Source organism: Salvelinus alpinus, chromosome 39 (assembly GCF_045679555.1).
Source record: "Salvelinus alpinus chromosome 39, SLU_Salpinus.1, whole genome shotgun sequence".
Lineage (NCBI taxonomy): Eukaryota > Metazoa > Chordata > Actinopteri > Salmoniformes > Salmonidae > Salvelinus > Salvelinus alpinus.
The window spans coordinates 4,378,671-4,398,463 of record NC_092124.1 but is presented as its reverse complement, the minus strand read 5'-3'; the positions used below and the strand labels follow the sequence as shown (position 1 = coordinate 4,398,463).

Genomic DNA, 19,793 nt, shown 5'->3' with positions numbered 1-19,793 from the left:
CACAGCCCAGTACGTCCTGTGCCTGCTCCTCGCACTCTCCCTCAAGTGTGTCTCCCCAGTCCGGTATGTCCTGTGCCTGCTCCTCGCGCTCGTCCTGAGCCACCAGTCCGGTACCACCAGTGCCGGCCCCACGCACCAGGCTTCCTGCAACGATCCCCAGTCCAGAGCTTCCGGTGACAGTTCCCAGCCCAGAGCTTCCGGCGACAGTTCCCAGTCCAGAGCTTCCGGAGACAGTTCCCAGTCCAGAGCTTCCGGCGACAGTCACAGTCCGGAACCTCCTGAGACGGTCCACGGTCCGGAACCTCCTGCGACGGTCCACGGTCCGGAACCTCCTGCGACGGTCCACGGTCCGGAACCTCCTGAGACGGTCCACGGTCCGGAACCTCCTGAGACGGTCCACGGTCCGGAACCTCCTGAGACGGTCCACGGTCCATGGCAGGAGCCTTCCTCTGCACCGATGCCCACTCCGAGCACGGCGTCCAGTCCAGCTCCATGGCAGGAGCCCTTCTCTGCGCCGATGCCCAGTCCAGGCACGGCGTCCAGTCCCGCTCCATGGCAGGAGCCTTCCTCGGCGCCGATTTCGAGTCCAGGCACGGCGTCCAGTCCCGCTCCAAGGCCGGAGCCTTCCTCTGCGCTGGTGCCTGGTCCAGGCACGGTGTCCGGTCCTGCTCCATGGGAGGAGCCTTCCTCTGCGCCGATGTCCAGTCCAGGCACGACGTCCAGTCCCGCTCCATGGCAGGAGTCTTCCTCTGTGCCGGTGCCCAGTCCAGGCACGGCAGTCAACCCAGCTCCATGGCCGGAACCTTCTCCGGCGCCGGTGCCCAGTGCGGGTGCGGCGTACAGCCCAGCTCCATGGATCTGGACTGGGAACTGTCGCCGGAAGCTCTAGCCTTGTTGCAAACAGGATGCATGTTTTGGAATATTTTTGACTCTGTATTGGCTCCTTCGTTATTGTATGTCTATGTTGGCCTGGTATGGTTCCCAATCAGAGGCAGCTGTTTATCGTTGTCTCTGATTGGGGATCATATTTAGGCAGCCTTTTCCCACCGGGTTTTGTGGGATCTTGTTTGTGTGTAGTTGCTTGTGAGCACTCCATGACTTCACGTTTCGTTTGTGCGTTATTGTTTTTTTGTGCCGGTTCACTAAATAAATATGTTGAACCCATACCACACTGCACTTTGGTCCGACAATTCTTACAACGACGTTCGTGACACCTTCATTTCACTCTGTCAATTAGGTTAGTATTTAGCTATTTAATAAAAAATTTTAGGACCCATTTAGGTATGAAAAACGTATTTGATAAAATATTGAATTTAGCCTTTACTACTATAACCCATAGAAACGCATAGAATAACACATAAAACAATTGCAAAAAAGACAGTAAAATAATATGAGGTTTAGAAGTGACTGTCCTATATCAAGGAGATATGAAAAATCTCAAGGAATATCTATATTTTTTTGGACACATATTTAACCTCCATGCTTTCATTTGTTTGTATCTGTTACCTTCAGCCTTGTCCTGTGAGACTTGTGGGGGTCATAGGGCAAAACGGAGAACTTACTTAGATTGACGCATTTGTAAAAAAACTAATCTAAAAACATAATTCTTCTTTGACATTATGGGGTATTGTGTGAAGCCAGTGACACAAAATCTCTATTTAATCCATTTTAACATCAGGCTGTAACACAACGACAGTGTGAAAAAAATCAAGGTGTGTGAATACTTTCTGAAGGCACTGTATGATATCTGTGATCTGGCTTACTGATACTTTCTGATACTTTCTCCAGCTAACATTTTATTTTACCGACATTTCAGAAATGTACAATTGTCTTTTCAAGAGGAGTGATTTAGATTTTCTAGTTCATGGCACTCAACATCTCAGATGAGTACCGTCTGTATAATACTATGTAGACTACAACATTGATAAGATCAATTTGTGTTTATTTAAGTTTTATTACAATACATCTACAGTTTAAAGTGTATTTTTTTGGCATTATTTATTCAAGGGTTTTCAAAGTAATTTCCAAAGATTGCAATGTATGCCTAGAGTTGGGTTACAATTAAGAAGAAACTATATAATACAGAATAGACAATTAGGTTTCCAAGAATTTTATAATTTCCTTAGTTAATTTCATTTACATTTAAGTCATTTAGCAGACGCTCTTATCCAGAGCGACTTACAAATTGGAAAGTTCATACATATTCATCCTGGTCCCCCCGTGGGGAATGAACCCACAACCCTGGCGTTGCAAGCGCCATGCTCTACCAACTGAGCCACACGGGACCACGATGTAATAATAGACATCGTGGTTCATAATAGACAAATGTATTTATATATTTGTATTTATATTCTATTACATTATTCATAGTCTATTGCAATATAGTATAATATAATATAATATAATACTAAAACAACATATAAATAGAAAAACATCCCACATTTACTTTCAGCTTCCATTACCAGCATTCTTTTGTGAATTATTTTCTCTTGAGGTACATTTTATAAAAATAAATTAGACAAACAGTTTTATACATAATCATATAGATAAGCAATTACTTTAACTAAGATATTACTATTTGATTATTAGTCGTTTCTTAACATATCTTAATCTTAATAGCTGAAGTTATATATGCCTTTATCATAAAATATGTTATACTTAATGGGTTTAATTGAGTCCTAGAGTTATTCTGTTAAGAAGAAATAGATCAACATTAAAACAAGTAGTAAAGTGACCACTTCTTGAGGTCTGTGTCTTGCCATAGTGCTGCTAGAGGTATGTGCAGCCACTGTAGTTTGTGTAGCTGCTGTTGTGAAGGTTGCAGTAGTAGTAGTCGTGGAATTCTGGACTTCTGTTGAAAATAAAAGAAATCAGATTTAGACCATTTAAAAGCCTCTGCCAAGTCTATCCTCTTCCGAAAATATAAAAGATGCCAGCTGTAGGCCACATGAGCAAAATCATGATTCATCCAAATCAGGGATGGGCAGCAGCCTCCCTTTAGTCTCTCTCTCTCTCTCTCTCTCTCTCTCTCTCTCTCTCTCTCTCTCTCTCTCTCTCTCTCTCTCTCTCTCTCTCTCTCTCTCTCTCTCTCTCTCTCTCTCTCTCTCTCTCTCTCTCTCTCATGTGTGCCTTGTTGAAAGTCCCTATTGTGGCAAGAACAGCTCAAATAAGCAAAGAGAAACAACAGTCCATCATTACTTTAAGACATGAAGTTCAGTCAAGTTTCTTCAAGTGCAAAAACCATCAAGCGTTATGATGAAACTGTCTCTCATGAGGACCGCCACAGGAAAGGAAGACCCAGAGTTACCTCTGCTGCAGAGGATAAGTTCATTAGAGATACCAGCCTCAGAAATTGCAGCCCAAATAAATGCTTCACAGAGTTCAAGTAACAGACACATCTCAACAACAACTGTTCAGAGGAGACTGTGAATCAGGCCTTCATGGTCGAATTGCTGCAAAGAAACCACTATCAATAAGAAGATACTTGCTTGGGCCAAGAAACACGAGCAATGGAAATTAGACTGGTGGAATTCTGTCCTTTTGGTCTTGCATTAAAATGGCTACATTGCAAATGTGGGATGTGGGTACGAAGAATCGCGAGCCACTGCAGCTCCTCATGATGTTCTGTTTTTTTGTGGCCCCCACTGTCATGTTTTGTCATTGATTATCATGTCTTGTCCCTGTGCTTCCCTTCTATTCGTTTCCCTCTGCTGGTCTTATTAGGTTCTTTCCCTCTTTCTATCCCTCTCTCTCCCCCTCCCTCTCTCCCTCTCTCGCTCTCTCTCTCTATCGTTCCTGCTCCCAGCTGTTCCTCATTCTCCTAACTACCTCATTTACTCTTTCACACCTGTCCCCTATTTTGCCCTCTGATTAGAGTCCCTATTTCTCCCTCTGTTTTCCGCTTCTGTCCTTGTCGGATCCTTGTTTGATGTTTGCTGTTCTGTGTCCTTGTTCCGCCCTGTCGTGTTTTTGCCTTCTTCAGATGCTGCGTGTGAGCAGGTGTCTATGTCAGCTACGGCCTGTGCCTTCCCGAAGCGACCTGCAGTCGGTGGTCGCGTCTCCAGTCGTTCCTCTCTACTGACGAGAGGATTTCAGTTTTCCTGTTTTGGATTTACCTAAGATAATATCCAGGAGTATCGTTTTTTGTTTAAGACTGGAATAAAGACTCTGTTTCTATTAAGTCGCTTTTGGGTCCTCATTCACCAGCATAACAGAAGGATCCGACCAAGAATGGACCCAGCGACTACGGATTCTCGCAACACTGCCGTCGAGTTCCAGGGAGCAATGCTCGGCAGACACGAGCAGGAATTGTCTGCTGCTCGTCATGCCGTTGAGACCCTGGCCGCTCAGGTCTCCGACCTCTCAGGACAGTTTCAGAGTCTTCGTCTCGTGCCACCAGCTACTTCCTGGTCTTCCGAGTCTCCGGAACCTAGGGTTAATAACCCACCATGTTACTCTGGGCAGCCCACTGAGTGTCGCTCCTTTCTCACCCAGTGTGATATTGTGTTCTCTCTCCAGCCCAACACATACTCAAGAGAGAGAGCTCGGATCGCTTACGTCATATCACTCCTTACTGGTCGGGCTCGGGAGTGGGGCACAGCTATCTGGGAGGCAAGGGCTGAGTGTTCTAACGATTATCAGAACTTTAAAGAGGAGATGATACGGGTTTTTGATCGTTCAGTTTTTGGGAAGGAGGCTTCCAGGGCCCTGGCTTCCCTATGTCAAGGTGATCGATCCATAACGGATTACTCTATAGAGTTTCGCAGTCTTGCTGCCTCCAGTGACTGGAACGAGCCGGCGTTGCTCGCTCGTTTTCTGGAGGGACTTCACGCTGAGGTTAAGGATGAGATTCTCTCCCGGGAGGTTCCTTCCAGCGTGGACTCTTTGATTGCACTCGCCATCCGCATAGAACGACGGGTAGATCTTCGTCACCGAGCTCGTGGAAGAGAGCTCGCGTTAACGGTGTTCCCCCTCTCCGCATCTCAACCATCTCCTCCCACCGGCTCAGAGACTGAGCCCATGCAGCTGGGAGGTATTCGCATCTCGACTAAGGAGAGGGAACGGAGAATCACCAACCGCCTTTGCCTCTATTGCGGTTCTGCTGGACATTTTGTCATGTCATGTCCAGTAAAAGCCAGAGCTCATCAGTAAGCGGAGGGCTACTGGTGAGCGCTACTACTCAGGTCTCTCCATCAAGATCCTGTACTACCTTGTCGGTCCAGCGGCTGCTTCCTGCAGTGCCTTGATAGACTCTGGGGCTGAGGGTTGTTTTATGGACGAAGCATGGGCTCGGAAACATGACATTCCTCTCAGACAGTTAGGGAAGCCCACGCCCATGTTCGCCTTAGATGGTAGTCTTCTCCCCAGTATCAGATGTGAGACACTACCTTTAACCCTCACAGTATCTGGTAACCACAGTGAGACCATTTCCTTTTTGATTTTTCGTTCACCTTTTACACCTGTTGTTTTGGGTCATCCCTGGCTAGTATGTCATAATCCTTCTATTAATTGGTCTAGTAATTCTATCCTATCCTGGAACGTTTCTTGTCATGTGAAGTGTTTAATGTCTGCTATCCCTCCTGTTTCTTCTGTCCCCTCTTCTCAGGAGGAACCTGGTGATTTGACAGGAGTGCCGGAGGAATATCATGATCTGCGCACGGTCTTCAGTCGGTCCAGAGCCAACTCTCTTCCTCCTCACCGGTCGTATGATTGTTGTATTGATCTCCTTCCGGGGACCACTCCCCCTCGGGGTAGACTATACTCTCTGTCGGCTCCCGAACGTAAGGCTCTCGAGGATTATCTGTCTGTTTCTCTCGACGCCGGTACCGTGGTGCCTTCTTCCTCTCCCGCCGGAGCGGGGGTTTTTTTTGTTAAGAAGAAGGACGGTACTCTGCGCCCCTGCGTGGATTATCGAGGGCTGAATGACATAACGGTTAAGAATCGTTATCCGCTTCCCCTTATGTCGTCAGCCTTCGAGATTCTGCAGGGAGCCAGGTTCTTTACTAAGTTGGACCTTCGTAACGCTTACCATCTCGTGCGCATCAGAGAGGGGGACGAGTGGAAAACGGCGTTTAACACTCCGTTAGGGCATTTTGAATACCGGGTTCTGCCGTTCGGTCTCGCTAATGCTCCAGCTGTCTTTCAGGCATTAGTTAATGATGTACTGAGAGACATGCTGAACATCTTTGTTTTCGTTTACCTTGACGATATCCTGATTTTTTCACCGTCACTCGAGATTCATGTTCAGCACGTTCGACGTGTACTCCAGCGCCTTTTAGAGAATTGTCTCTACGTGAAGGCTGAGAAGTGCGCCTTTCATGTCTCCTCTGTCACATTTCTCGGTTCTGTTATTTCCGCTGAAGGCATTCAGATGGATCCCGCTAAGGTCCAGGCTGTCAGCGATTGGCCCGTTCCTAAGTCACGTGTCGAGTTGCAGCGCTTTCTCGGTTTCGCTAATTTCTATCGGCGTTTCATTCGTAATTTCGGTCAAGTGGCTGCCCCTCTCACAGCTCTGACTTCTGTCAAGACGTGCTTTAAGTGGTCCGGTTCCGCCCAGGGAGCTTTTGATCTCCTCAAGAAGCGTTTTACATCCGCTCCTATCCTTGTTACTCCTGACGTCACTAAACAATTCATTGTCGAGGTTGACGCTTCAGAGGTGGGCGTGGGAGCCATTCTGTCCCAGCGCTTCCATTCTGACGATAAGGTCCATCCTTGCGCTTATTTTTCTCATCGCCTGTCGCCATCGGAACGCAACTATGATGTGGGTAACCGCGAACTGCTCGCCATCCGCTTAGCCATAGGCGAATGGCGACAGTGGTTGGAGGGGGCGACCGTCCCTTTTGTCGTTTGGACTGACCATAAGAACCTTGAGTACATCCGTTCTGCCAAACGACTTAATGCACGTCAAGCTCGTTGGGCGTTGTTTTTCGCTCGTTTCGAGTTCGTGATTTCTTATCGCCCGGGAAATAAGAACACCAAGCCTGATGCCTTATCCCGTCTCTTTAGTTCTTCTGTGGCTTCTACCGACCCCGAGGGGATTCTCCCTGAAGGGCGTGTTGTCGGGTTGACTGTCTGGGGAATTGAGAGACAGGTAAAGCAAGCTCTCACTCACACTGCGTCGCCGCGCGCTTGTCCTAGTAACCTTCTGTTCGTTCCTGTCTCTACTCGTCTGGCTGTTCTTCAGTGGGCTCACTCTGCCAAGTTAGCTGGCCACCCCGGCGTTCGGGGTACGCTTGCTTCTATTCGCCAGCGGTTTTGGTGGCCTACTCAGGAGCGTGACACGCGCCGTTTCGTGGCTGCTTGTTCGGACTGCGCGCAGACTAAGTCAGGTAACTCTCCTCCTGCCGGTCGTCTCAGACCGCTTCCCATTCCTTCTCGACCATGGTCTCACATCGCCTTAGACTTTATTACCGGTCTGCCTTCGTCTGCGGGGAAGACTGTGATTCTTACGGTTGTCGATAGGTTCTCTAAGGCGGCACATTTCATTCCCCTCGCTAAGCTTCCTTCCGCTAAGGAGACGGCACAAATCATCATTGAGAATGTGTTCAGAATTCATGGCCTCCCGTTAGACGCCGTTTCAGACAGAGGCCCGCAATTCACGTCACAGTTTTGGAGGGAGTTCTGTCGTTTGATTGGTGCTTCCGTCAGTCTCTCTTCCGGGTTTCATCCCCAGTCTAACGGTCAAGCAGAAAGGGCCAATCAGTCGATTGGTCGCATATTACGCAGCCTTTCTTTTCGAAACCCTGCGTCTTGGGCAGAACAGCTCCCCTGGGCAGAATACGCTCACAACTCGCTTCCTTCGTCTGCTACCGGGCTATCTCCGTTTCAGAGTAGTCTTGGGTACCAGCCTCCTCTGTTCTCGTCCCAGCTCGCCGAGTCCAGCGTTCCCTCCGCTCAGGCTTTTGTCCAACGTTGTGAGCGCACCTGGAGGAGGGTCAGGTCTGCACTTTGCCGTTACAGGGCGCAGACTGTGAGAGCCGCCAATAAACGTAGGATTAAGAGTCCTAGGTATTGTCGCGGTCAGAGAGTGTGGCTTTCCACTCGTAACCTTCCCCTTACGACAGTTTCTCGCAAGTTGACTCCGCGGTTCATTGGTCCGTTCCGTGTCTCTCAGGTCGTCAATCCTGTCGCTGTGCGACTGCTTCTTCCGCGACATCTTCGTCGCGTCCACCCTGTCTTCCATGTCTCCTGTGTCAAGCCTTTTCTTCGCGCCCCCGTTCGTCTTCCCTCCCCCCCCCCGTCCTTGTCGAGGGCGCACCTATTTACAAGGTACGGAAGATCATGGACATGCGTTCTCGGGGACGTGGTCACCAGTACTTAGTGGATTGGGAGGGTTACGGTCCTGAGGAGAGGAGTTGGGTTCCATCTCGGGACGTGCTGGACCGTTCGTTGATTGATGATTTCCTCCGTTGCCGCCAGGGTTCCTCCTCGAGTGCGCCAGGAGGCGCTCGGTGAGTGGGGGGGTACTGTCATGTTTTGTCATTGATTATCATGTCTTGTCCCTGTGCTTCCCTTCTATTCGTTTCCCTCTGCTGGTCTTATTAGGTTCTTTCCCTCTTTCTATCCCTCTCTCTCCCCCTCCCTCTCTCCCTCTCTCGCTCTCTCTCTCTATCGTTCCGTTCCTGCTCCCAGCTGTTCCTCATTCTCCTAACTACCTCATTTACTCTTTCACACCTGTCCCCTATTTTGCCCTCTGATTAGAGTCCCTATTTCTCCCTCTGTTTTCCGCTTCTGTCCTTGTCGGATCCTTGTTTGATGTTTGCTGTTCTGTGTCCTTGTTCCGCCCTGTCGTGTTTTTGCCTTCTTCAGATGCTGCGTGTGAGCAGGTGTCTATGTCAGCTACGGCCTGTGCCTTCCCGAAGCGACCTGCAGTCTGTGGCCGCGTCTCCAGTCGTTCCTCTCTACTGACGAGAGGATTTCAGTTTTCCTGTTTTGGATTTACCTAAGATAATATCCAGGAGTATCGGTTTTTGTTTAAGACTGGAATAAAGACTCTGTTTCTATTAAGTCGCTTTTGGGTCCTCATTCACCAGCATAACACCCACACTTATCAAGTTGCTCATCCATGATCCAAATAATCAGCGATACAAAACCAGAGCACCAGAATCGTCTTTGCTCATATCCACGGGTAAAGCTAGTAGAGGTCGACCGATTAATCTGAATGGCCGATTTAATTAGGGTCGATTTCAAGTTTTCATAACAATCGGTAATCGGTATTTTTTGGGGGACACCGATTACATTGCACTCCACGAGGAGACTGCGTGGCAGGCTGACTACCTGTTATGCGAGTGCAGCAAGGAGCCAAGGTAAGGTGCTAGCTAGCATTAAACGTATCTTATAAAAAACAATCAATCTTAAAATAATCACTAGTTAACTACACATGGTTGATGATATTACTAGTTTATCTAGCTTGTCCTGCGTTGCATATAATCGATGCGGTGCCTGTTAATTTATCATCGAATCACAGCCTACTTCACCAAATGGGTGATTTAACAAGCGCATTAGCGAAAAAAGCACTGTCGTTGAACCAATGTGTACCTAACCATAAACATCAATGCCTTTCGTAAAACCATACACAAGTATATATTTTTAAACCTGCATATTTAGTTAATATTGCCTGCTAACATGAATTTCTTTTAACTAGGGAAATTGTGTCACTTCTCTTGGGTTTTGTGCAACAGAGTCAGGGTATATGCAGCAGTTTGGGCCGCCTGGCTCGTTGCGAACTAATTTGCCAGAATTTTAGGTAATTATGACATAACATTGAAGGTTGTGCAATGTAACAGGTATATTTAGACTTATGGATGCCACCCATTAGATACAAAATGGAACGGTTCCGTATTTCACTGAAAGAATAAACGTTTTGTTTTCTAAATGATTGTTTCCTGATTTTACCATATTAATGACCTAAGGCTCGTATTTCTGTGTGTTATTATGTTATAATTAAGTATATGATTTGATATTTGATAGAGCAGTCTGACTGAGCGGTGGTAGGCAGCAGCAGGCTCGTAAGCATTCATTCAAACAGCACTTTCGTGCGTTTGCCAGCAGCTCTTCGCTGTGCTTCAAGCATTGAGCTGTTTATGACTTCAAGCCTATCAACTCCCGAGCTAGTTAGCGGGGTGCGCGCTAATATCGTTTCAATCAGTGACGTCACTCGCTCTGAGACCTTAAAGTAGTTGTTCTCCTTGCTCTGCAAGGGCCGCAGCTTTTGTGGAGTGATGGGTAATGATGCTTCGAGGGTAGCTGTTGTCGATGTGTTCCCAGGTATGGGCGAGGAGAGGGATGGAAGCTATACTGTTACACTGGCAATACTAAAGTGCCTATAAGAACATCCAACAGTCAAAGGTATATGAAATACAAATGGTATAGAGAGAAATAGTCCTATAATTCCTATAATAACTACAACCTAAAACTTCTTAACTGGGAATATTGAAAACTCATGTTAAAAGGAACCACCAGCTTTCATATGTTCTCATGTTCTGAGCAAGGAACTTAAACGTTAGCTTTTTTACATGTCACATTTACTTTCTTCTCCAACACTTTGTTTTTGCATTATTTAAACCAAATTGAACATGTTTGATTATTTTTTTGAGGCTAAATTGATTTTATTGATGTATTATATTAAGTTAAACTAAAAGTGTTCATTCAGTAATGTTGTAATTGTCATTATTACAAACAAATAAATAAATAAATAAAATTGTCTGATTAATCGGTATCAGCTTTTTTTGGTCCTCCAATAATCGGTATCGGCGTTGAAAAATCATAACCGGTCGACCTCTAAAAGTTAGTCTTATAAGAGACTACCATGACTGATATGGTTTTGAAATAAAAAGAAAGACCTTTAAATGAGGTACAATATTTCAAGTATGATGTAATTTAGTCACAACTGATGAAACCAGAGCTGGTAATTAAGCTGTGGGCATAAAAAACAACAACAACATGGTGACACAGAGGGAAATATTGCTTCAAATAATCATGTGTGATGAATCTTCATACATATTGTGTTAAGATTAATTCTTACCAGCTTTGATACTGTCAGTAATAACATCTAAGAAGACTGTGGACGTGTTGATGGATGTCTTGAGGGATTCTTCTGCATTCATAAAGTGAGGGACAACTGACTCATTTGTGAAGATCAACTTGGTTGTCGAACCCACAGAACCAGACCTAAAAATCAAAGAAATAGAATGAATGTGAAAAGTTATTATTATTGGTTGTATTAGTATTATTACGGAATGGCAAATGTGAATAATATAATTTTTCTGCCTGCAAGTAAGTTGTAGAAACGTGGACCATAATGAAAACTGATCATACCAGAAACTGATGATGATGCATCTGAGGAAGATTCCAGGATATACCTTTTTGTATCCTCGATTCAACTGTAGAAAGTCATCAGAGCACATCATGAGAATTTAAAGGACAAACAAAATGTGTACTAGGTACTAATAACTCTCAAGCAAGATTTTTTTCTAGAAATGTCCATTTCAATATTTCTATTAATGTTAATGATCAACTTTTACCTCAGTTGTGACATTTAAAGCCAAAGTAATGTAATCCTGGGACTGTGGATTTTTGTAGGCTTCCAAAAATTGTCGATTCATCCGGAACTGTAGAATAAGTACACCTTCATTTGCTCTTGGAGGGTCAGTGGATGCGGTGGTTGGGGAAACAGTAGTTGTTGAAGCAAGAGTTGTTGATGGTGAAGCTGTGGTCATTGTGGGAGCAGCTGTGATCGCTGTAGCAGCACCTGCTGCTGTGGCTGCAGCATGGGTAGTTGTCGGGGCAACTGTGGTTTTTGAGTGAGCCACTGTTGTTATGGGAGCTACTGTTTTTGTAACTGGAGCTGTAGTTGTAGTTGCTGCTGCTGTGGTTTTTGTGGTTAAGTTGGGATAAGCTGGGGTTTTTGTGTGGGTGGCTGTGGTTGTTATGGGTAAAATTGTGATTGTTGTGGCATCAGCTGTGGTTGTTATGGGTGTAGCTGAAGTTGTTGTGGGGATGACTGTGGTTGTTGAATACACAGCTGTAGATGTCAATAGTGCTGCTGTGGTTGTTGTGGGAGCAGAAGTGGTTGTTGTGGGAGCAGCTGTGGTTGTTGTGAGAGCCACTGTGGTTAACGTTGGTACTGCTGTGGTTGTTGAATGGGCAGCTGCAGTTGATGTGGGGGTAGCTGTTGTTGTCATAGCAGCAGCTGGGGATATTGTTACTGTTGCTGTTGGTGCAGCTGTGGTTGCTGTTGGTGCAGCTGTGGTTGCTGTAGGTGGGGCTGTTGTTGTTGTGGAGTTAGATGTAGTTGTGGTAGCTCCAGCTGTGTTGGTAGTTAGAGCAGCTGTTGTTGTTCTTGTTGCAAAAGTTCTTGTTGTTGTGGTGGTATTAGTGGGAGAAACTATTGTTATTGTAGCAGCAGCTGTAGTTGATGTGGGGGCAGCTCTAATTGTTGAGTGAGAAACTGTTGTTGTGGGAGCAGGAGCTGTAGTTGTTGTTGCTGCTGCGGTTCTTGTGGTTGCAGCAGTGGTTAAAGTGGGATAAGCTGTGGTTTTTGTGTGGGCGGTTGTGGTTGTTGTGGGAAAAGCTGTGAGTGTTGTGGCAGTTGTTGTGGTTATTGTGGTAGACGCTGGAGTTGTTGTGGGGGTGACTTTGATGGTCGTTGCAGCAACTGTGGTTGTCGATGGAGAAGCTGGGGTTGTAGTGGCAGCCGCTGTTGTTGACGTTGGTACTGCGGTGGTTGAAGTTGGTACTGCTGTGGTTGTAAAATGGGCAGCTGTGGTTGTTGTTGGAGCAACTGAAATTGTTGTGGGGTTGGTTGTTGTTGTCATAACAGCAGCTGGGGATGTTGATAGTGTAGCTGTGTTTGTCTTGGGAGCAGATGTGGTAGTTTTAGGGTTAGCAGTGGTTGTGGTAGGGCCAGCAGTGGTGGTTGTTACATCAGCTATTGTTGTTGCTATCGAAGCTGTTGTAGTGGGAGCCGCTGTGGTTGTAGTGGGAGCAGCTGTGGTTGTTGTGGGAGCTGCTGTGGTTGTAGTGGGAGCCGCTGTGGTTGTTGTGGGGTAAGGTATGGTTGTAGTGGGAGACGCTGTGGTTGTTGTAACATCAGCTGTGGTTGTTGTGGGAGCCGCTGTGGTTGTTGTGGGAGAAGCAGTGGTTGTTGTGGGAGCCGCTGTGGTTGTTGTGGGAGTCGCTGTGGTTGTTGTGGGAGCCTCTGTGGTTGTATTGGGGTAAGCTGTGATTGTTGTGGGAGCCGCTGTGGTTGTTGTGGGAGCCTCTGTGGTTGTATTGGGGTAAGCTGTGAATGTTGTGGGAGCCGCTGTGGTTGTTGTGGGAGACGCTGTGGTTGTAGTGGGAGCCGCTGTGGTTGTTGTGGGAGACGCTGTGGTTGTAGTGGGAGACCCAGTGGTTGTTGTGGGAGCCGCTGTGGTTGTTGTGGGAGTCGCTGTGGTTGTTGTGGGAGCCTCTGTGGTTGTATTGGGATAAGCTGTGGTTGTTGTGGGAACCGCTGTGGTTGTAGTGGGAGCTGCTGTGGTTGTTGTGGGAGCCGCTGTGGTTGTAGTGGGAGCCGCTGTGGTTGAAGTGGGAACTGCTGTGGTTGTAGTGGGAGCCGCTGTTGTTGTTGTAACATCAGCTGTGGTTATTGTGGGAGCATCGGGGGTTGTTGTGGGAGACGCTGTGGGTGTTGTAACATCAGCTGTGGTTGTTGTGGGAGCCGCTGTGGTTGTTGTGGGAGCCGTTGTGGTTGTTGTAACATCAGCTGTGATTGTTGTGGGAGTCGCTGTGGTTGTTGTGGGAGCTGCTGTGGTTGTTGTGGGAGTCGCTGTTGTTGTCGGAGCCGCTGTGGTTGTAGTGGGAGCCGCTGTGGTTGTAGTGGGAGCCGCTGTGGTTGTTGTGGGAGAAGCAGTGGTTGTTGTGGGAGCCGCTGTGGTTGTTGTGGGAGTCGCTGTGGTTGTTGTGGGAGCCTCTGTGGTTGTATTGGGGTAAGCTGTGATTATTGTGGGAGCCGCTGTGGTTGTTGTGGGAGACGCTGTGGTTGTAGTGGGAGCCGCTGTGGTTGTTGTGGGAGACGCTGTGGTTGTAGTGGGAGACCCAGTGGTTGTTGTGGGAGCCGCTGTGGTTGTTGTGGGAGTCGCTGTGGTTGTTGTGGGAGCCTCTGTGATTGTATTGGGATAAGCTGTGGTTGTTGTGGGAGCCGCTGTGGTTGTTGTAACATCAGCTGTGATTGTTGTGGGAGTCGCTGTGGTTGTTGTGGGAGCTGCTGTGGTTGTTGTGGGAGTCGCTGTTGTTGTCGGAGCCGCTGTGGTTGTAGTGGGAGCCGCTGTGGTTGTAGTGGGAGCCGCTGTGGTTGTTGTGGGAGAAGCAGTGGTTGTTGTGGGAGCCGCTGTGGTTGTTGTGGGAGTCGCTGTGGTTGTTGTGGGAGCCTCTGTGGTTGTATTGGGGTAAGCTGTGATTATTGTGGGAGCCGCTGTGGTTGTTGTGGGAGACGCTGTGGTTGTAGTGGGAGCCGCTGTGGTTGTTGTGGGAGACGCTGTGGTTGTAGTGGGAGACCCAGTGGTTGTTGTGGGAGCCGCTGTGGTTGTTGTGGGAGTCGCTGTGGTTGTTGTGGGAGCCTCTGTGATTGTATTGGGATAAGCTGTGGTTGTTGTGGGAGCCGCTGTGGTTGTTGTAACATCAGCTGTGATTGTTGTGGGAGTCGCTGTGGTTGTTGTGGGAGCTGCTGTGGTTGTTGTGGGAGTCGCTGTTGTTGTCGGAGCCGCTGTGGTTGTAGTGGGAGCCGCTGTGGTTGTAGTGGGAGCCGCTGTGGTCGAAGTGGGAGGTGCCGTGGTTGTTGTGGGAGCCGCTGTGGTTGTAGTGGGAGCCGCTGTGGTCGAAGTGGGAGGTGCCGTGGTTGTTGTGGGAGCCGCTGTGGTTGTAGTGGGAGCCGCTGTGGTTGTAGTGGGAGCTGGTGTGGTCGTTGTGGGAGCATCGGGGGTTTTTGTGGGAGACGCTGTGGGTGTTGTAACATCAGCTGTGGTTGTTGTGGGAGCCGCTGTGGTTGTTGTGGGAGCCGCTGTGGTTGTTGTAACATCAGCTGTGATTGTTGTGGGAGTCGCTGTGGTTGTTGTGGGAGCTGCTGTGGTTGTTGTGGGAGTCGCTGTTGTTGTCGGAGCCGCTGTGGTTGTAGTGGGAGCCGCTGTGGTTTTAGTGGGAGCCGCTGTGGTTGTTGTGGGAGAAGCAGTGGTTGTTGTGGGAGCCGCTGTGGTTGTTGTGGGAGTTGCTGTGGTTGTTGTGGGAGCCTCTGTGGTTGTATTGGGGTAAGCTGGGATTGTTGTGGGAGCCGCTGTGGTTGTTGTGGGAGACGCTGTGGTTGTAGTGGGAGCCGCTGTGGTTGTTGTGGGAGAAGCTGTGGTTGTAGTGGGAGACCCAGTGGTTGTTGAGGGAGCCGCTGTGGTTGTTGTGGGAGTCGCTGTGGTTGTTGTGGGAGCCTCTGTGATTGTATTGGGATAAGCTGTTGTTGTTGTGGGAGACGCTGTGGTTGTAGTGGGAGCCGCTGTGGTTGTTGTGGGAGACGCTGTGGTTGTAGTGGGAGCCGCTGTGGTTGTTGTGGGAGTCGCTGTGGTTGTTGTGGGAGCCTCTGTGGTTGTATTGGGGTAAGCTGTGATTGTTGTGGGAGCCGCTGTGGTTGTTGTGGGAGACGCTGTGGTTGTAGTGGGAGCCGCTGTGGTTGTTGTGGGAGACGCTGTGGTTGTAGTGGGAGACCCAGTGGTTGTTGTGGGAGCCGCTGTGGTTGTTGTGGGAATCGCTGTGGTTGTTGTGGGAGCCTCTGTGGTTGTATTGGGATAAGTTGTGGTTGTTGTGGGAACCGCTGTGGTTGTAGTGGGAGCTGCTGTGGTTGTTGTGGGAGCCGCTGTGGTTGTAGTGGGAGCCGCTGTGGTTGAAGTGGGAACTGCTGTGGTTGTAGTGGGAGCCGCTGTGGTTGTAGTGGGAGCTGGTGTGGTCGTTGTGGTTGCCGCTGTGGTCGTAGTGGGAGCCACTGTTGTTGTTGTAACATCAGCTGTGGTTATTGTGGGAGCATCGGGGGTTGCTGTGGGAGACGCTGTGGGTGTTGTAACATCAGCTGTGGTTGTTGTGGGAGCCGCTGTGGTTGTTGTGGGAGCTGCTGTGGTTGTTGTAACATCAGCTGTGATTGTTGTGGGAGTCGCTGTGGTTGTTGTGGGAGCTGCTGTGGTTGTTGTGGGAGTCGCTGTTGTTGTCGTCGGAGCCGCTGTGGTTGTAGTGGGAGCCGCTGTGGTTGTAGTGGGAGCCGCTGTGGTTGTTGTGGGAGAAGCAGTGGTTGTTGTGGGAGCCGCTCTGGTTGTTGTGGGAGCCTCTGTGGTTGTATTGGGGTAAGCTGTGATTGTTGTGGGAGCCGCTGTGGTTGTTGTGGGAGACGCTGTGGTTGTAGTGGGAGCCGCTGTGGTTGTTGTGGGAGACGCTGTGGTTGTAGTGGGAGACCCAGTGGTTGTTGTGGGAGCCGCTGTGGTTGTTGTGGGAGCCTCTGTGGTTGTATTGGGATAAGCTGTGGTTGTTGTGGGAGACGCTGTGGTTGTAGTGGGAGCCGCTGTGGTTGTTGTGGGAGACGCTGTGGTTGTTGTGGGAGCCTCTGTGGTTGTATTGGGGTAAGCTGTGATTGTTGTGGGAGCCGCTGTGGTTGTTGTGGGAGACGCTGTGGTTGTAGTGGGAGCCGCTGTGGTTGTTGTGGGAGACGCTGTGGTTGTTGTGGGAGCTGCTGTGGTTGTTGTGGGAGTCGCTGTTGTTGTCGGAGCCGCTGTGGTTGTAGTGGGAGCCGCTGTGGTTGTAGTGGGAGCCGCTGTGGTCGAAGTGGGAGGTGCCGTGGTTGTTGTGGGAGCCGCTGTGGTTGTAGTGGGAGCCGCTGTGGTTGAAGTGGGAGCTGCTGTGGTTGTAGTGGGAGCCGCTGTGGTTTTAGTGGGAGCTGGTGTGGTCGTTGTGGTTGCCGCTGTGGTCGTAGTGGGAGCCGCTGTTGTTGTTGTAACATCAGCTGTGGTTATTGTGGGAGCAGCTGGGGTTGTTGTGGGAGACGCTGTGGTTGTTGTAACATCAGCTGTGGTTGTTGTGGGAGCCGCTGTGGTTGTTGTGGGAGAAGCAGTGGTTGTTGTGGGAGCCGCTGTGGTTGTTGTGGGAGTCGCTGTGGTTGTTGTGGGAGCCTCTGTGGTTGTATTGGGGTAAGCTGTGATTGTTGTGGGAGCCGCTGTGGTTGTTGTGGGTGACGCTGTGGTTGTAGTGGGAGCCGCTGTGGTTGTTGTGGGAGACGCTGTGGTTGTAGTGGGAGACCCAGTGGTTGTTGTGGGAGCCGCTGTGGTTGTTGTGGGAATCGCTGTGGTTGTTGTGGGAGCCTCTGTGGTTGTATTGGGATAAGTTGTGGTTGTTGTGGGAACCGCTGTGGTTGTAGTGGGAGCTGCTGTGGTTGTTGTGGGAGCCGCTGTGGTTGTAGTGGGAGCCGCTGTGGTTGAAGTGGGAACTGCTGTGGTTGTAGTGGGAGCCGCTGTGGTTGTAGTGGGAGCTGGTGTGGTCGTTGTGGTTGCCGCTGTGGTCGTAGTGGGAGCCACTGTTGTTGTTGTAACATCAGCTGTGGTTATTGTGGGAGCATCGGGGGTTGTTGTGGGAGACGCTGTGGGTGTTGTAACATCAGCTGTGGTTGTTGTGGGAGCCGCTGTGGTTGTTGTGGGAGCTGCTGTGGTTGTTGTAACATCAGCTGTGATTGTTGTGGGAGTCGCTGTGGTTGTTGTGGGAGCTGCTGTGGTTGTTGTGGGAGTCGCTGTTGTTGTCGTCGGAGCCGCTGTGGTTGTAGTGGGAGCCGCTGTGGTTGTAGTGGGAGCCGCTGTGGTTGTTGTGGGAGAAGCAGTGGTTGTTGTGGGAGCCGCTCTGGTTGTTGTGGGAGTCGCTGTGGTTGTTGTGGGAGCCTCTGTGGTTGTATTGGGGTAAGCTGTGATTGTTGTGGGAGCCGCTGTGGTTGTTGTGGGAGTCGCTGTGGTTGTTGTGGGAGCCTCTGTGGTTGTATTGGGATAAGCTGTGGTTGTATTGGGATAAGCTGTGGTTGTTGTGGGAGCCGCTGTGGTTGTTGTAACATCAGCTGTGGTTGTTGTGGGAGCCTCTGTGGTTGTATTGGGGTAAGCTGTGATTGTTGTGGGAGCCGCTGTGGTTGTTGTGGGAGACGCTGTGGTTATAGTGGGAGCCGCTGTGGTTGTAGTGGGAGCCGCTGTGGTTGAAGTGGGAACTGCTGTGGTTGTAGTGGGAGCCGCTGTTGTTGTTGTAACATCAGCTGTGGTTATTGTGGGAGCATCGGGGGTTGTTGTGGGAGACGCTGTGGGTGTTGTAACATCAGCTGTGATTGTTGTGGGAGTCGCTGTGGTTGTTGTGGGAGCTGCTGTGGTTGTTGTGGGAGTCGCTGTTGTTGTCGGAGCCGCTGTGGTTGTAGTGGGAGCCGCTGTGGTTGTAGTGGGAGCCGCTGTGGTTGTTGTGGGAGAAGCAGTGGTTGTTGTGGGAGCCGCTGTGGTTGTTGTGGGAGTCGCTGTGGTTGTTGTGGGAGCCTCTGTGGTTGTATTGGGGTAAGCTGTGATTGTTGTGGGAGCCGCTGTGGTTGTTGTGGGAGACGCTGTGGTTGTAGTGGGAGCCGCTGTGGTTGTTGTGGGAGACGCTGTGGTTGTAGTGGGAGACCCAGTGGTTGTTGTGGGAGCCGCTGTGGTTGTAGTGGACGCCTCTGTGGTTGTATTGGGATAAGCTGTGGTTGTTGTGGGAGCCGCTGTGGTTGATGTAACATCAGCTGTGATTGTTGTGGGAGTCGCTGTGGTTGTTGTGGGAGCTGCTGTGGTTGTTGTGGGAGTCGCTGTTGTTGTCGGAGCCGCTGTGGTTGTAGTGGGAGCCGCTGTGGTTCTAGTGGGAGCCGCTGTGGTTGAAGTGGGAGGTGCCGTGGTTGTTGTGGGAGCCGCTGTGGTTGTAGTGGGAGCCGCTGTGGTTGAAGTGGGAGCTGCTGTGGTTGTAGTGGGAGCCGCTGTGGTTGTAGTGGGAGCTGGTGTGGTCGTTGTGGTTGCCGCTGTGGTCGTAGTGGGAGCCGCTGTTGTTGTTGTAACATCAGCTGTGGTTATTGTGGGAGCAGCTGGGGTTGTTGTGGGAGACGCTGTGGTTGTTGTAACATCAGCTGTGGTTGTTGTGGGAGCCGCTGTGGTTGTTGTGGGAGAAGCAGTGGTTGTTGTGGGAGCCGCTGTGGTTGTTGTGGGAGTCGCTGTGGTTGTTGTGGGAGCCTCTGTGGTTGTATTGGGGTAAGCTGTGATTGTTGTGGGAGCCGCTGTGGTTGTTGTGGGAGACGCTGTGGTTGTAGTGGGAGCCGCTGTGGTTGTTGTGGGAGACGCTGTGGTTGTAGTGGGAGACCTAGTGGTTGTTGTGGGAGCCGCTGTGGTTGTTGTGGGAGTCGCTGTGGTTGTTGTGGGAGCCTCTGTGGTTGTATTGGGATAAGCTGTGGTTGTTGTGGGAACCGCTGTGGTTGTAGTGGGAGCTGCTGTGGTTGTTGTGGGAGCCGCTGTGGTTGTAGTGGGAGCCGCTGTGGTTGAAGTGGGAACTGCTGTGGTTGTAGTGGGAGCCGCTGTGTTTGTAGTGGGAGCTGGTGTGGTCATTGTGGTTGCCGCTGTGGTCGTAGTGGGAGCCGCTGTTGTTGTTGTAACATCAGCTGTGGTTATTGTGGGAGCATCGGGGGTTGTTGTGGGAGACGCTGTGGGTGTTGTAACATCAGCTGTGGTTGTTGTGGGAGCCGCTGTGGTTGTTGTGGGAGCCGC

The 19,793-nt window shown here is 49.7% G+C and overlaps 2 protein-coding genes across 2 annotated transcripts; both read right to left on the bottom strand.

Moving 5' to 3' along the window:
• Nucleotides 1-1,925: 1,925 nt before the first annotated feature.
• Nucleotides 1,926-13,355, bottom strand: LOC139566648 (uncharacterized). The gene is made up of 4 exons (XM_071387899.1): nt 11,523-13,355; nt 11,317-11,381; nt 11,024-11,169; nt 1,926-2,851 (listed from the first exon to the last, which is right to left on the bottom strand). Exons 1-4 carry the CDS (start codon nt 12,813-12,815, stop codon nt 2,685-2,687), a joined length of 1,671 nt encoding a protein of 556 aa, XP_071244000.1. The 5' UTR covers nt 12,816-13,355; the 3' UTR covers nt 1,926-2,684.
• Nucleotides 13,356-16,406: 3,051 nt separating this feature from the next.
• LOC139566680 (integumentary mucin C.1-like) lies at nt 16,407-18,002 on the bottom strand (the record flags this gene model as incomplete). Its single annotated transcript, XM_071387937.1, has 2 exons — nt 16,407-17,054; nt 17,178-18,002. Coding segments are annotated over 2 exons (1,473 nt in total), but the record flags the coding sequence as incomplete, so codon positions are not given.
• Between the last annotated feature and the right edge of the window lie 1,791 nt (nt 18,003-19,793).